Below are 13,702 nucleotides of genomic sequence, written 5' to 3' on the forward strand. Positions count from 1 at the left end.
CTGTGGCTTGTGTCTCCGCAGGAATTCCTCAAAAAGGAATTCAGTGAGGAGAATATCTTGTTCTGGCAGGCCTGTGAATACTTCAGTCAGGTACCTGCAACAGACAAAAAGCAGGTAAGCTTATTCCCCTTACTCAACACCAAGACCAAACTATACTTTCCTATCTAGTCCAGTTCAGAAGTCCATATTGGTTTTAGATGTCATGGACTGGATAGAAAAATCCCTCCGTTGTGAGGGTTGATCATGGCTTAAAGTTAAAAACCATTCCCCTTTATATCACTGGGTTATGTCATGGTTGTGTGTGTTTATAAAACCTCTTCCTCTCCTCCCCAGTTATCCCAGAGGGCGGGGGAGATTTACAACAACTTCCTGTCCAGTAAGGCTACCACGCCGGTCAACATCGACAGTCAGGCCCAACTGGCTGATGACGTCCTCACCTCCCCATGTCCAAACATGTTCAAGGCTCAGCAGTTACAGGTGAGAGGACCAACTGCCTACTATATGTTATACCCTAACATTAACCCCTAACCCAAGCCTAAAATAGCCCATTTCCTTGAGTGGGCCAGCAAAATGTTCCCACTTGTCTGAATTTTCCTTGTTTTACGGTCCCCACAAAGATAGTAAAACCAAGAACACACACATAGCTAGGAGCAGCACAGTGTCAACTGCAGGGCTGCGCTGCTGGAGCATTGTTATGATTCAGTGCTATGTGTGAATGTTCTTTTACTGCTTTACTCCAGTACAAAATGTTTTATGCCCAGTGTCGTTTTTTTTCAACCATCTGCCTGTTTCCAAAAGGGCTATTGTGCTTCAGGACCAAACACAAACTAGCATACACCCCCCACACACACTCTCAGGCCTTTACAATGTTGTTTTAGGTCTGTACAATGTTACAAACGTGACCGAATCATAGCTGTTATGACATATGTCATAACACCTGTCATAAACAATTGAGACCCTTCACAAGACAAGATCATCATATCGTTTTCTGTAGATCTTCAACCTGATGAAGTTTGACAGCTACTCCAGGTTCCTCAAGTCTGGCCTGTACCAGGAGTGTATGCTGGCCGAGGTGGAGGGACGACCATTACCCGACCCTTACCAGATCCCCTGTAGCCCCGCTCCCTCCAAGCACAGTGCCAGCTCCGGCCACTCCACACCGAATAAGGTACCCGCCTTGTACCATAGTAACCATAACAGCCAAAAGGGCATCGGGTATGGTCTTAGTAACCACTTTAGGTGATTGTGTAACTCGCCTGTGAGATGCACATTTTGTGTTGTAGCCAGTATATGTGTTTGTTAGTTTGTTAGTCTTCAAAACATCAGGGTCGTATTCACAAGGTACCAAACGGGTAGAAAACGGACCAAAACAAGGAGGCACTACATGAACTTGTCCAATAAGAAACTCTATTTCCATTGGAAAACATTTTCTGCTGCTAGATATTTTCCATGGCAAATGGCTTTCTACGGTATGCACTCATGTATCAACCCAGGTGTTACACAGGTTGTTTGAACTGGTTGTTTTGTTGTACAATAGGAGGCCAGGAATCAGAAGTCAGGGAGGTCACTGACTGAGGAACCCGGAGACGAGCACGATGAGCATAAGAAACGGGGCATCTTCTTCTCTTGGTCCCGGAACCGGAGCTTTGGGAAGGGACCCAAGAAAAAGGACATTGGAGAAATCAACATTGGTGAGCAACTCTCAGTCATAGAATAAGTCATAAGGAGTTAATCATATGTATTCAATTCAAATACCTTTCCCCCCCCGTGAGGAAACTTCTTGTGTTGGATTTCAATATTGGCATAAAGCTTTCTGTCATGCATTATGGTGGTAGGTCTTTGGTCGGGCAATACACAGCACTGCATTATGTGCTTTACATTTGTTATTGATAGGCAGGAAGTTAAGTGATGTTGGTAATAAACTGTTCTTTCTCCCTTAATGTGACCTGACCCGACCTCAGCCCCCATTCCTCACTAATCTAAAGCTCTCCACCCTTGTCAGTGACCGCAACCATATACATTCCTCCTGTGGCCCTTCCATCAGATACCTGATGATTAACAATATTTCAAGTTTAGAAGTCAGTGAGCTTTATGTGTAGTTGTGGTGTGATGATGCATGGATATTAATTGTGGAATGAGTTGTATCCTAACTGTGGCCTCACTGTCCTTCTTCTGTTGGGTAGATTCCTGGGGCAGCAACGGTCGGAGGGAATCACAGGGTTCCTTGTCCTCGGGTGCTAGTCTGGAGCTGGCCACTTCCTGTTCAACGGGCAAAACCGAGGTAAGATCCTGCTGCAAGGCCAGGCCAGGTCACCATGGCAACATGGAACCAAGATAGTTCTGTAGTAGGAGCATCAGTTACACAGATCCTGACTCTGTTAGTTTTGTGGCATGTTTGCAGAAATTCTGCTTAACAAGGGATTTGGGTATACCTTTGTCTGGATGGTTACAGTTGTTATACTGTATGTTACATGAGTTGAAGGGGTTTCATTTCAAGGTTCAGACGTTCAATTTTGTTTTTATTATCCCACAGGGAAATTTGGTTTGCAGGCAGGTCGAACATCAAACACTACATACAAAACATAGAGACACTGTTGTGGTTGCAGTTTTAGCTCTTGGTATTTTCTCTTGCTTCCGTTGAGTTCTATCATCTCTGACTGTGGTTTGTCATGGTATTCCCATGCAGGGGGACAATCGTCACTCGGTGCCGGTGTGGGAGAGGGTAAGGGAGTGCTCCAAGATCTGCAGCATGACCCTGCCGGACGGCTCGTGTTCCTCTGTGACCCTGCGGCCGGGGGCCACCATCAGGGAGGTTCTCCGGGACCTCTGTCAGAGCCTCCGCATCAACATGGCTGCCGTAGACCTCTTCCTGGTGGGAGGAGAGAAGGTGAGTCAAACTCACGATGGTTCCCAGCACAGTTACTGTTTCCCTTACTGTGCATCTCAATGTGGATGTAGAGCAGGGGTTCTGAAACTTTGTCAGCCTGGGACCCAAATTAGAAATTCTGTGTTTTTCCTGGGACCCAAGCTTAGGAAAATATGCAACTATATATAAATATCAGTACATTTCATTGCCCTTATGCCTAAAACAAATGCAATATAGACAAAAACAAATAATAATGAAATTAAATATCCATCTAAAAATATATTCATGTTTATTTTCCCCCATTAAAAACTTTCTTACGTATCTTTCTAGGTTGAAACAGTTGCTGTTAAAATACAATAAATCATTTTAATTCTGAACTGGAATAAACTGACTGATCACATCACACAGATGAATAACAGAACACACACACAGGCTTTTTGATAGTGCAGCCGTAAGTAACAGTACCGAAGAAATATGATCAGGCCTACTGTACATCTTACTGTTGATATTATTGTTGAAAGAAAGTCTAGGCTGGAACTGTTGCTGTTAAAATACAATACATATTTTTTTATCTGAACTGGAATAAACTGATTGATCACATCACACAGATGTAGACCAGAAAACATACACATACACACAGTCCCAATGAGAGGTGTGTGGCTGGTTGAAGTTTTCAACAAGCATGTCTATTCTGGGCTCTGTTTTTGACAGTACAACACTGAGGTCATGCTCAGCCTTGAAACTCTTTCTGTACTTGTTTTTTAAGTATGTCAGAGTTGAGAAACCTGACTCGCATAGGTATGTGGTGCCAAACTGGACCAGAACATCTACTGCTTTCTCAGTCAGGCAGTTGACCACTTCCTGCTGTTGATGAGCAACCCAGAAATGTGTGAGTGTTTGCCTCAAAAGGCATCTTGCTTCAATCAGTTTATTCCAGTTCAGAATAAAAATGATTAATTGTATTTTAACAGCAACAGTTTCAGCCTAGACTTGTTTTCAACAATCATTTCTACAGTAAGATGTACAGTAGGCCTGATAATATCTACAGTAAAATGTACAGTAGGCCTGATAATGTTTCATCTTCATCTGTACTGTTACTAGGGTTGCACTATCAGTAGCTAGCTTGCTTTGGCTAACGCTAGCTATTAGCTGTGTAACGTTACAAGGCCAGGGGATTGTTTGAAAGAGAAACTCACATCCACTACAATGAGAGAGAGTACTCCCTTATTTCCGCTTATCATCACCGGTTATAAAATGACAACAATGTCTTGCTAGTTGACTTACTTTTCCACATTGAAGCACTGTTTCCTGAAGCATTAAGCCCTGTTCTGAAAGAACTCTCTGGGTTTACCATCCTGCTATGGATGTTTGGTCAGGATGTGTCGTTTTATTAATTTGTTCATTATGAGAGACTCATTACTACGTACTTCCACACACAAAACACATTGTGGGGACTCCTTGTTATAAGTTTGTATGAAAGACAGAGAAACTCATAGCTGTATATGCGTTTCATGACGATTGAGCTCAGTCAGAACTTGTGGCTAGCATGAGTCCATTTCATGACAGGGGTGAATGATGGAGAGTGGGAATATCAAGTCAGTGGCTTGAACAACAGCACTGCAGCTTGTGGGTCACTGAGTGATCTTCAAGAAACTGCAGAAAAAGATCCGGTAAACTTGCGCAGCTGCCAAACTGAACAGAGAGCAAGGAAATAATGAAATAATTATACATTTTCTCTGACACACCGCAACCCACCATTAAGGTGGGTCGCGACCCATACTTTAAGAAAAGATGATTTAGAGTGAAATAATGCAGATCCATTGATGTATTAAGTGGTTAGTTCCACTTAATACATCATGTGACTTACATGATTGTAAGTCACTTTGGATAAAAGCGTCTGCTTAATGCCATAAATTATTGTTTTAGTAAGGCATCGCTTCATGGCTTTGTAAGTAGGTTTTCATGTTGTTTTTATTCTTTTTAGCCTTTGGTGCTGGACCAAGACTGCATGACCCTCAGTGCACGGAACCTCAGAATGGAAAAACGCACTCTATTCAGGTAAAATATGCATCTCTACCTCCCTACATCTTTGTCTCCACATCTCTGTCTCTTTCTCTCTCTCATTCCCCCCTTTTTATTCAACAATGTGAACTTTAAAATAACTCTTTGCGCCTGCATTCCTCCCAGTAGAATCTGAAGAAAATCATATGATCGTGTTACAGAAAGTATCTGCATATTTATTTTCCCTCTATTTTTAGGTTGGACCTGGTACCCATTAATCGCTCCGTAGGTTTGAAGGCCAAACCCACCAAACCCGTCACCGAAGTCCTGCGTCCCGTCGTGGCGAAATACGGCCTCCACCTCAAGGATCTGGTGGCCAAAATAGTATGTCGGGGACTGGCTGGGTCGCCTCAATATTTTCTGTTTGCAGCTGTGTGTCCAACCAATCTTCTGTAGAGCATGTAAAAGATGACAATGTCACTGGGTGGAGTCTCATTGGCTTGGAAGAGGGAAGGAACCGCATCCTCTTCAATTGTTGCTGCGTAGTTGGCTCATTCTGACTCAAACGGCCTCTGAAGATACAAAGTTAGAGGGCTATAATTATGAATGACGACACTCCTAAAACATTCAGGGTGAAGGGGAGTAGAAGGACTCCCTTCTCTTCCAAATCCTTGCCAGTTAGTTGGTTTATTTTGGTCCTGAGGTGGTTTTCCAAGCATTACCCTACTATTACACACAGTGGCGGTTCTAGCTTGTTTGGCTCCCTCCCCCCCCCCCCCCCCCCCAAACAAAAAAAACACCATTCTGCACTAACTGTAATTTTTATTCAGACATTTGGAAATACACAAATAATCATAACATTTAAACTATATAAATATACAAATATATATACAAAAATAAGACTCATAAATATCAAAAAGAAGTAACAAAGACACAAACAAATTTGTGTTGATTTGACACTCGAGCATCAATACATTACCCATCCCCCAACACTGTCAACTAAGAGTCAAGACTAAACCAATTCACCTTGGTGGTGTGCAGACTGGTTTTATATTATTCTTAATGATTTTGCACAAACCAGAAAAAATGCAACAATATGTATGTGAAACTATATATTCACAGTATTATGAAGGAATTGTGGTTTATTTGGTAGCTTTTCGTAGTGTGACGGATTTTACTAATTGCATTAGTACTGTACAACGTTAGAGGTGTGCTATTTGATAGATTCCCCCGCTCCCCCTACCTCGGGCTTCCAGTGGGGAGACCTGAGGTCAACCTGCCCCCTCCCCATCTCGTACTTCTGAGTGGGAGACCTTCCCAGGCAGTAGCCTGCCTAGCTCACAAACTAGAATCAGGAATAATATGGAATTGGTCCCCCTTTTACAGCCTCCACTCTTCTGGGAAGACATTCCACTAGATGTTGGAACATTGTTGCCGGTACTTGCTTCTATTTAGCCACAAGAGCATTAGTGAGGTTGGGCACTGATGTTGGGGGATTAGGCCTGGCTCAGGGTGGCCATTCCAATTTATCCCAAAGGTGTCCGATGGGGTTGAGGTCAGGGCTCTGTGCAGGCCAGTCACGTTCTTCCACACCAATTTCGACAAACCATTTCTGTATGGACCTTTGTGTTATGGGGGCATTGTCATGCTGAAACAGGAAAGGGCATTCCACAAACTGTTGCCACAAAGTTGAAAGCATAGAATCGTCTAAAATTTCATTCTTCATTGTATGCTGTAGCATTAAGATTTCCCTTCACTGGAACAAAGGGACCTAGCCCAAACCATGAAAAACATCCCCAGACCATTATTCCAACTTTAAAGTTGGCACTGTGCATTGGGGCAAGTAGCATTCTCCTGGCATCCACCAAACCCAGATTAGTCTGTTGGAATGCCAGATGGTGAAGCGTGATTCATCACTTCAGAGAACGCGTTTCCACTGCTCCAGAGTCCAAGCTTTACGCCACTTCAGCTGACGCTTGGCATTGCGCATGGTGATCTTAGGCTTGTTTGCTGCTGGTCGGCCATGGAAACCCATTTCATGAAGCTCCTGACGATCTGTTATTGTGCTGACGTTGCTTCCAGGGGCAGTTTGGAACTCGGTAGTGAGTGTTGCAATAGAGGACAGACGATTTTTACGCGCTATGCGCTTCAGCACTCGACTGTCCAGTTCTGTGAAGTTTTGTGGCCACCACTTCGCAACTGAGCCGTTGTCGCTCCTTCCCAATAACAGCCCGTACAGTTGACCAGGACAGCTCTAGCAGGGCATAAATTTGACGAACTGACTTGTTGGAAAGGTGGTGCCCTATGACGATGCCAAGTTGAAAGTCACTGAGCTCTTCAGTAAGGCCATTCTACTGACTATGTTTGTCTATGGAGATTGCATGTCGGTGTACTCGATTTTATACACCTGTCAGCAATGGGTGTGGCTGAAATAGCCGAATCTACTCATTTGAACAGGTGTCCACATACTTTTGTGTATATATTGTGTATATAAACAGGACAAATCTGAGGGGCCATGTGCCCCCTATGAGAATGACGACTGCTAAAACTTTGTGTTGTGTTTTGACAGAGTGGAGAAACGGAGCCCCTAGACCTGGGGGCGCCCATATCCAGTCTGGACGGCCTGCGTGTGGTATTGGAGAGAGCAGACCCCGTTGCCTCAGGGAAAGGTAAGACAGCCCATCACACCGAACACCAAAACATGCACTAAAACGCAGATGATAGACAGATAATGAAGTAAGCCAACATTCCATCTCAGAGATAACGCCTACAGTGACCTAGCCTGATCCCAGATCTGTTTGTCTTGCCAAGTCCTATGGTCATTGATTTGGCATGACAAACGAACAAACATTAGTTGGCTAGACAGCACAAACACTCAAACCCCCCCAAACAGCCACCAAGATAGTGGCTTGAGAAATCCAATCCAATTCCTCCAATGTTGGACTGGTGCTTCAAACAGCTCTTGTAATCAATGTCCTGTTTTGTTCCCACTGACTTCCAGTGATAAACAAAGATATCAGAGTGATGGAGGACATGTGGATGATTCATTGGCTCCTATTTACCTCACTGTTGTTTTTTTCTCTCTATAGACTCTAAGTCCAAGTCGGGTTCCTTGAAAGCACATCCGCCATCATTGACCACCAAGAGTCTTTCTGCAACAGTAAGGAGACCACCATCATCCTCCTCCTTTATTCCTGTTTTCACTTTCTCAAGTATCCTTGAATTTCTAAATGTGCTGTAACTCCCCTGCTATGCTGCTTCTTAACAATTTAATGTCACATAATAATTGCTCAAGTGCTCTACTCTACTTTGTTCCTGGCTCTTTGTCATGTTGTTTCTTCCTTAAATGCTGGCTGTAGCTGAATTGAACCCTGGCTGACCTCCCACTTTATAGTTCAGCCTCCAGGTCACCTTTGTAGTTGCGATCCGACCTTGTCTCATAGGGATTTACTAAGCATAAAAGAAGCGTAAAAAGAAACAACAAGCATCAAAGAGACCACACGCTCGTGTTTTATGGTTGTTTATTGTGTTTCCTATAGTTAATAACAGGGCACAGGTGCGAACACTTAAGTCAATCTGCCCAGGATGTGTTGTAGTGGTGTTAGTACAGGGTATGCACAACCTCCTCCCTCACCCCCTTAATGGAGTGCGTTGTTATTGTTGCGTCTGCAGGGAGATGACAGGTCGTCAGGAAAGGCAAGCGGACCAGATCCGTCGCTCCCTGCGGAAAAGGGAAAGCCGAAAAAGATTAATATAGATGAAGCTGAAGGTAAATCCCCCTCTTTTTCTAACGTTCTGTTGCTTCTCTGAGCTTTGCTTCGCCGCGTCACTAACACCAGCTGTAAAAGAATCCTTCAACCTTCATGGTTATCTGTCAGTGCAGCTTGGGACTGTGTACTGTGCACGTTAAATGATCTAATCCCCTTTTTATTTGACCTATTTTCTCGTTCTTTGTGAGGGTTTTAGATAGGGTTGCAAAATGATGGTAACTTTCCTTTCTGGAATTTTTTTTGGGGAAAGTTACTTGAATTTTGCAACCATATTATTATATTTTTTTTTTCCCCCTCTTTTTTTTAATACCCCTTTTTCTCCCCAATTTCGTGGTGTCCAATTGGTAGTTACAGTCGTGTCTCATCACTGCAACTCCCTTGGGAGAGGCGAAGGTCGAGAGCCGTGCTTCCTCCGAAACACAACCCAACCAAGCCGCACTGCTTCTTGACACAATGCCCACTTAACCCGTAAGCCAGCCGCACCGATGTGTTGGAGAAAACACGTACACCTGGCTACCGTGTCAGCGTGCACTGCGCCCGGCCCGCCACAGGAGTCGCTAGTGCGCAATGGTACAAGGACATCCCGGGCTGCCAAACCCTCACCTAACCTGGACGACGCTGGGCCAATTGTGCTCCGCCCCATGGTTCTCCCCGTCACGGCCTACAACCCTAGTTAAAGGAATATGAAGTAACTCTACTGCTTTCTCTCTCTTTAGAATTCTTTGAGCTCCTGAGCCGGGCGCAGAGCAACCGGAGAAATGACCAGAGAGGCCTCCTGAACAAAGAGGACCTGGAGTTACCTGACTTCCTGCGGTTAACCTCCGGCCCCCCCTCCACTGCCTCCCTAGACATGGCCTGCTCCACACCCACCTCCATCAAACAGGGCCAGGGGGCTGGCAGGGAGAACGGGGTTGGCGGTGCCCCCGCCCGCGGCCCCCTCAACGCCAGCCTGCGCTCTGAGAGCCTGGACTCCTCCCTCAGCAGCACCAACGGACACCCCCACCCAGCTGCAGGGCGCCGGGCGCTTCTACCCCCACCCCGCATCCCCGTCCCCCCCTTCAGCGCCGCCCTCTCACCCATCCCCCGCCCCTCGGAGTCTAGAGGCCCGGCCCTCAGGACACTGGAGGAAGACACCCACGCTGACCTGACCCTGGTGGGCGAGGGAGACATCACCAGCCCCAACAGCACCTTGTTGGCCCCTGCGCTGCTGTCCCACGAGGGCAACTTCCTCCCTCCTTCGCCATGCGCCAACTCCTTCCATGATGGTGGTGGGAATGGCCAGTCAAGCTCAGGTATTTCCCCAGTGTGACTATGCATAAGTGTGTTGGTGTGTGTGTGCGTGTATGTGTTTATGTGTGTGTGTGAGAGTTTGTGATTGTGTGTGTGTCTGAGGGTGACCTGACCTCCAACGACAACTCCTTTTATACTGACTTCAATGCACTTTATTTACAACTGAAAATGTATTCTCTCTCAGTAGTACCCCAGTCATTTTTACCCCTTTGAATATTTTCTAATGAACATAGATAGCGTTGTTTATGTGGTCACTTTCAATAGTAAGTTCTGCTCAATTGTAAATAGTGATGTATATATTTGAAATGAATGACATTTATATTCACACACCACTGAACTGATGGGTTTTATAACTTAACTGAGACTTGAGGTGAAAGTAAATCTTAGAAAGTTTCATATTGTTGTACCACAGAGGTTATATGAGGATGCCGGTTGGGTAAAAACGTGTTTCATAATGCCTACATATTGTAATTCTGTAATACTCAACATGACAGTTGTCATTACAATACATGAAAAATAGACATACTATAATTTGACAGCAACCAATCGAAGTGAGAATTACCATGCAAGTGTGAATTGTTTGATTGATTGATTCAAATAGAGAACCTGGAATAGATTTCAATGAGTCACAGCCTTTCATGTCAATAAAATGCTCAATGCCGGCATTATGAATGTATAATTGGAGTACGGTCCTAAACCCAGTACATAGCTACAGACAAGATAGAACGTAACCAAAGCGTTATTGTTTTTTAAAGATGATCATGATTGTTCTTACCTGCCTGTACTTTTAAACCGAAAAGCTGTATTTACTTTCATCCCATCCTCTAATGCAATTCAACAATTTTGCTCAGATTTTTTCCTGGTAATACATAGAAGGAAAACTGAACCAGTTTCTTCACAAGATGTTGATAATTATAGAGTCCTTGATGAAAAAAACTGTAATGATAGAGGTCCTTTTGAAATGAACGGTATCATTGTTGAATTGCGTGTCACACTGTCTGGAAATATCCTCTCTCTCTGTAGATGCTTGTTGTAGATGATCATGACAATTAATTCTGTATCTGTGCTTGATTAGATCTAATAAATGTTAGACCTGGAATCACATCATCTGTCTTTTTACACATTTGTGATCTCAAATTCAGTTACCACTCCATGCCTCTTCTTCTGCAAATTCCCCTAACACTACATACATCTCTTTCATTTAGTTTGTCTTCCACCTTCTTTCCGACCTGTGCTTGCATGGTAGCTGCTTTGTCTCTGCGCTTCTGGGAAGCTTGTGGCATCTGTGTCAGAGTAATTCTGACTTGTTTGTGTGTAGTTCTGATTGTTGTGTCTGTGTGAGAGGTCATTCAGTAGCGTTTGTGTTGTTTGTGTGTAATTCTGCCTGTTTTGTCTTTCTTGTTTTAGTCTGTCTTTCTAAGGGATTGAATCATGTCTGTAACTTTCCCATAATTCCTAGGTTTTCCAGAACTCCCAGTTGTAAGACTCCCAGCTTTCCGGCTTCTTCCTTCCTGATTCCAGGAATCTTCCAACCAGGATTTCTGGAAAAGCTGAGAATTTTGGGAATGTTACTGGAATTTTGCAACACTAGACTTTTTATTGCTTTCACTAATGTACCTCAGCTAATGCATAATGCTTTCTCTATGAGCAGTGAAGAGCTGTATCAGTCCTGAACATGGATTTCCTTGTCCATACCCCCTTACCAACTGGTCAGTTTCTAGTTCTCCACTACGTAGTAAGTCGGGTTGATAGTCACGGTGAGCCTGAAAAGTTTGTGAATGCAGTCAACTAACTCCCGATAAGTTCAGTTTTACAATTTTCAATTAAATTACAAATTTGATTGAGTGCACTCTACCACAACAGTCCCAAGCTGTTGCATTTATCTGGGGTCAACTGTATGTCATTCACTATCTCTATTGGGGCGGGTAAGTCTGTCAAAACAGAATGAACAGTTGATTGTGGTGGGCAGGGCATCCATCATAATCACCAACATTAACCGCCACAGTTATTTATTGTTGTCACAAGACAACCAGTTTAGCTGTGTGATTTCATTGCAGTCTTTTCTCACCTGTGCTCAAAAGCCATATTAGAGTAATAACAACACACTTTGATGTCCCAATTTAAAAGGAAGCCTTATCCAGCTGTGCTGTTTGAAGATCTGTACAGCTAACAAAGGAATTAAAAGATGGCTAGAATTCTAGTTTTTTTTAACATGGACTATTTTAAGTACCGTCTCCAACAGCATTTGTTTTGTTTTGTTTTACTTGCGCTTGATTGAGCTTGTCTGGCGCAATGGAACCAATGGAATAGTCCCCAAAGTGCAAACCCTGTCCATTTAGCACTCCAGGCAGGCTCAATCAATCGCTGACAGTATTTGAAAGAAAACAAATTCTATTTGAACCCAGTCCTGCAGCTTTGAGGATGGATTACTTCAAAGTATACAGAGGCCATCACTCAGGTGGACACAATGCGTCTAGCCCTGACTTTTTCTCAATAGCTCTGTCAATAGATACATGTACTGTGATATGTGTACACAAGTCGATATGAGAGGTTAGTATAAGCCTCGCAGTGAGTTTCTCTCTGCTCTTCTGTTCTGGTTGCTAAGCGCATCAGCCTGTCCCTTCCACCTTGGGAACCATGGTAACGTGTCCAACTTGCATGAGTTGACTGTTTTGCTGCAGAGAGAAACTATTGCTCGCTCTCTCTCTACATCTGAAAGGAAATACATTTCTGTCACGTTATCATGGTCGTGTAATTAAAAACCTTGAACCCTTAAAGAGGACAAACTGACACAGCAGCCTATGGTCTGTGTTCCCTTGGGTTTACTTAGAGGAGTGGAACGGAGTTCCCCTCCACCTTGAGTTAGTGGTTAATGAACTAATTAAGATGAAAAAGCTAGGGATTCTTAGCCTGGTCCCAGATCTGTTTGTGCCTACTCCATTGCTGTCAGTCAAGCCTAACATGTATGCATGACAATGAGTGTGACAGGGAGTTGGCCTGATGGCATCAACAGACTGGCACTCAGACTTAGTGGTTCTGGGGTCAGCTCCTATAGGATATCCCAATTCAATCCCTGACTACAATGTTAATGTAAACTCATGTTGAAAACAAAACACTGGTCTGCTAGGGTCACTCCACCTGATGTGAAATAACAACCAATATGCCCTTATGAGTGTGATGTGTTGAGATTAATTTACCATTTTAATATCTAAAAGATATCAGCTGTTATCTATTTTAATGATTGTTTTTGCTTTCCATGTAAAATCAAATGATGGTTGTGCGCCTGGTCAGATAATCATGTATTGCTAATTGCTTTCTAATTAATACTTTAGTCCATCTAAAAGATATCAGCTGTTATCTATTTTAATGATTGTTTTTGCTTTCCATGTAAAATCAAATGATGGTTGTGCGCCTGGTCAGATAATCATGTATTGCTAATTGCTTTCTAATTAATACTTTAGTCCACCAGAGGGCGACAGTATATAGTTAAACTGTTGTTCCACTACCATGCATATTGCATCAACGTCATCTGCCATACTAGGGCATTTGAGGATAAGCCCAAACCTGTTCCACTTTCTAGTGGAACAGGTTTGAACCAATACATAAACACATAAAATTAGACTTCCTCCCATTTCTCGTTGCCTGTGTTTGGGATATCCTGTTTTCAATGTATTTATCATATCAAGTGCAGGTTTATAGTATTAGGCTTTGTGATGTCATCGCCCGTATCTGGAATTTAGAAAACTTTTTTACTTTAAAATGCAATTGACCACTT

General features: G+C 43.5%; 1 protein-coding gene across 2 annotated transcripts in view; it reads left to right on the forward strand.

The window, feature by feature from the left end:
• Positions 1-13,702, forward strand: part of LOC109906262 (regulator of G-protein signaling 12) — a 68,457-nt gene that overhangs the window by 41,458 nt on the left and 13,297 nt on the right. For both annotated transcript variants that reach the window (XM_020503876.2, XM_031792133.1), the window contains exons 6-17: positions 22-114; positions 334-477; positions 995-1,168; positions 1,538-1,691; positions 2,184-2,281; positions 2,687-2,887; positions 4,851-4,924; positions 5,125-5,251; positions 7,437-7,536; positions 7,957-8,027; positions 8,540-8,636; positions 9,354-9,929. In XM_020503876.2, coding sequence (XP_020359465.2) covers positions 22-114; positions 334-477; positions 995-1,168; positions 1,538-1,691; positions 2,184-2,281; positions 2,687-2,887; positions 4,851-4,924; positions 5,125-5,251; positions 7,437-7,536; positions 7,957-8,027; positions 8,540-8,636; positions 9,354-9,929 — 1,909 coding nt within the window. The remainder of the gene's footprint in view (positions 1-21; positions 115-333; positions 478-994; positions 1,169-1,537; positions 1,692-2,183; positions 2,282-2,686; positions 2,888-4,850; positions 4,925-5,124; positions 5,252-7,436; positions 7,537-7,956; positions 8,028-8,539; positions 8,637-9,353; positions 9,930-13,702) is intronic.

This window comes from Oncorhynchus kisutch, linkage group LG16, assembly GCF_002021735.2.
Source record: "Oncorhynchus kisutch isolate 150728-3 linkage group LG16, Okis_V2, whole genome shotgun sequence".
Lineage (NCBI taxonomy): Eukaryota > Metazoa > Chordata > Actinopteri > Salmoniformes > Salmonidae > Oncorhynchus > Oncorhynchus kisutch.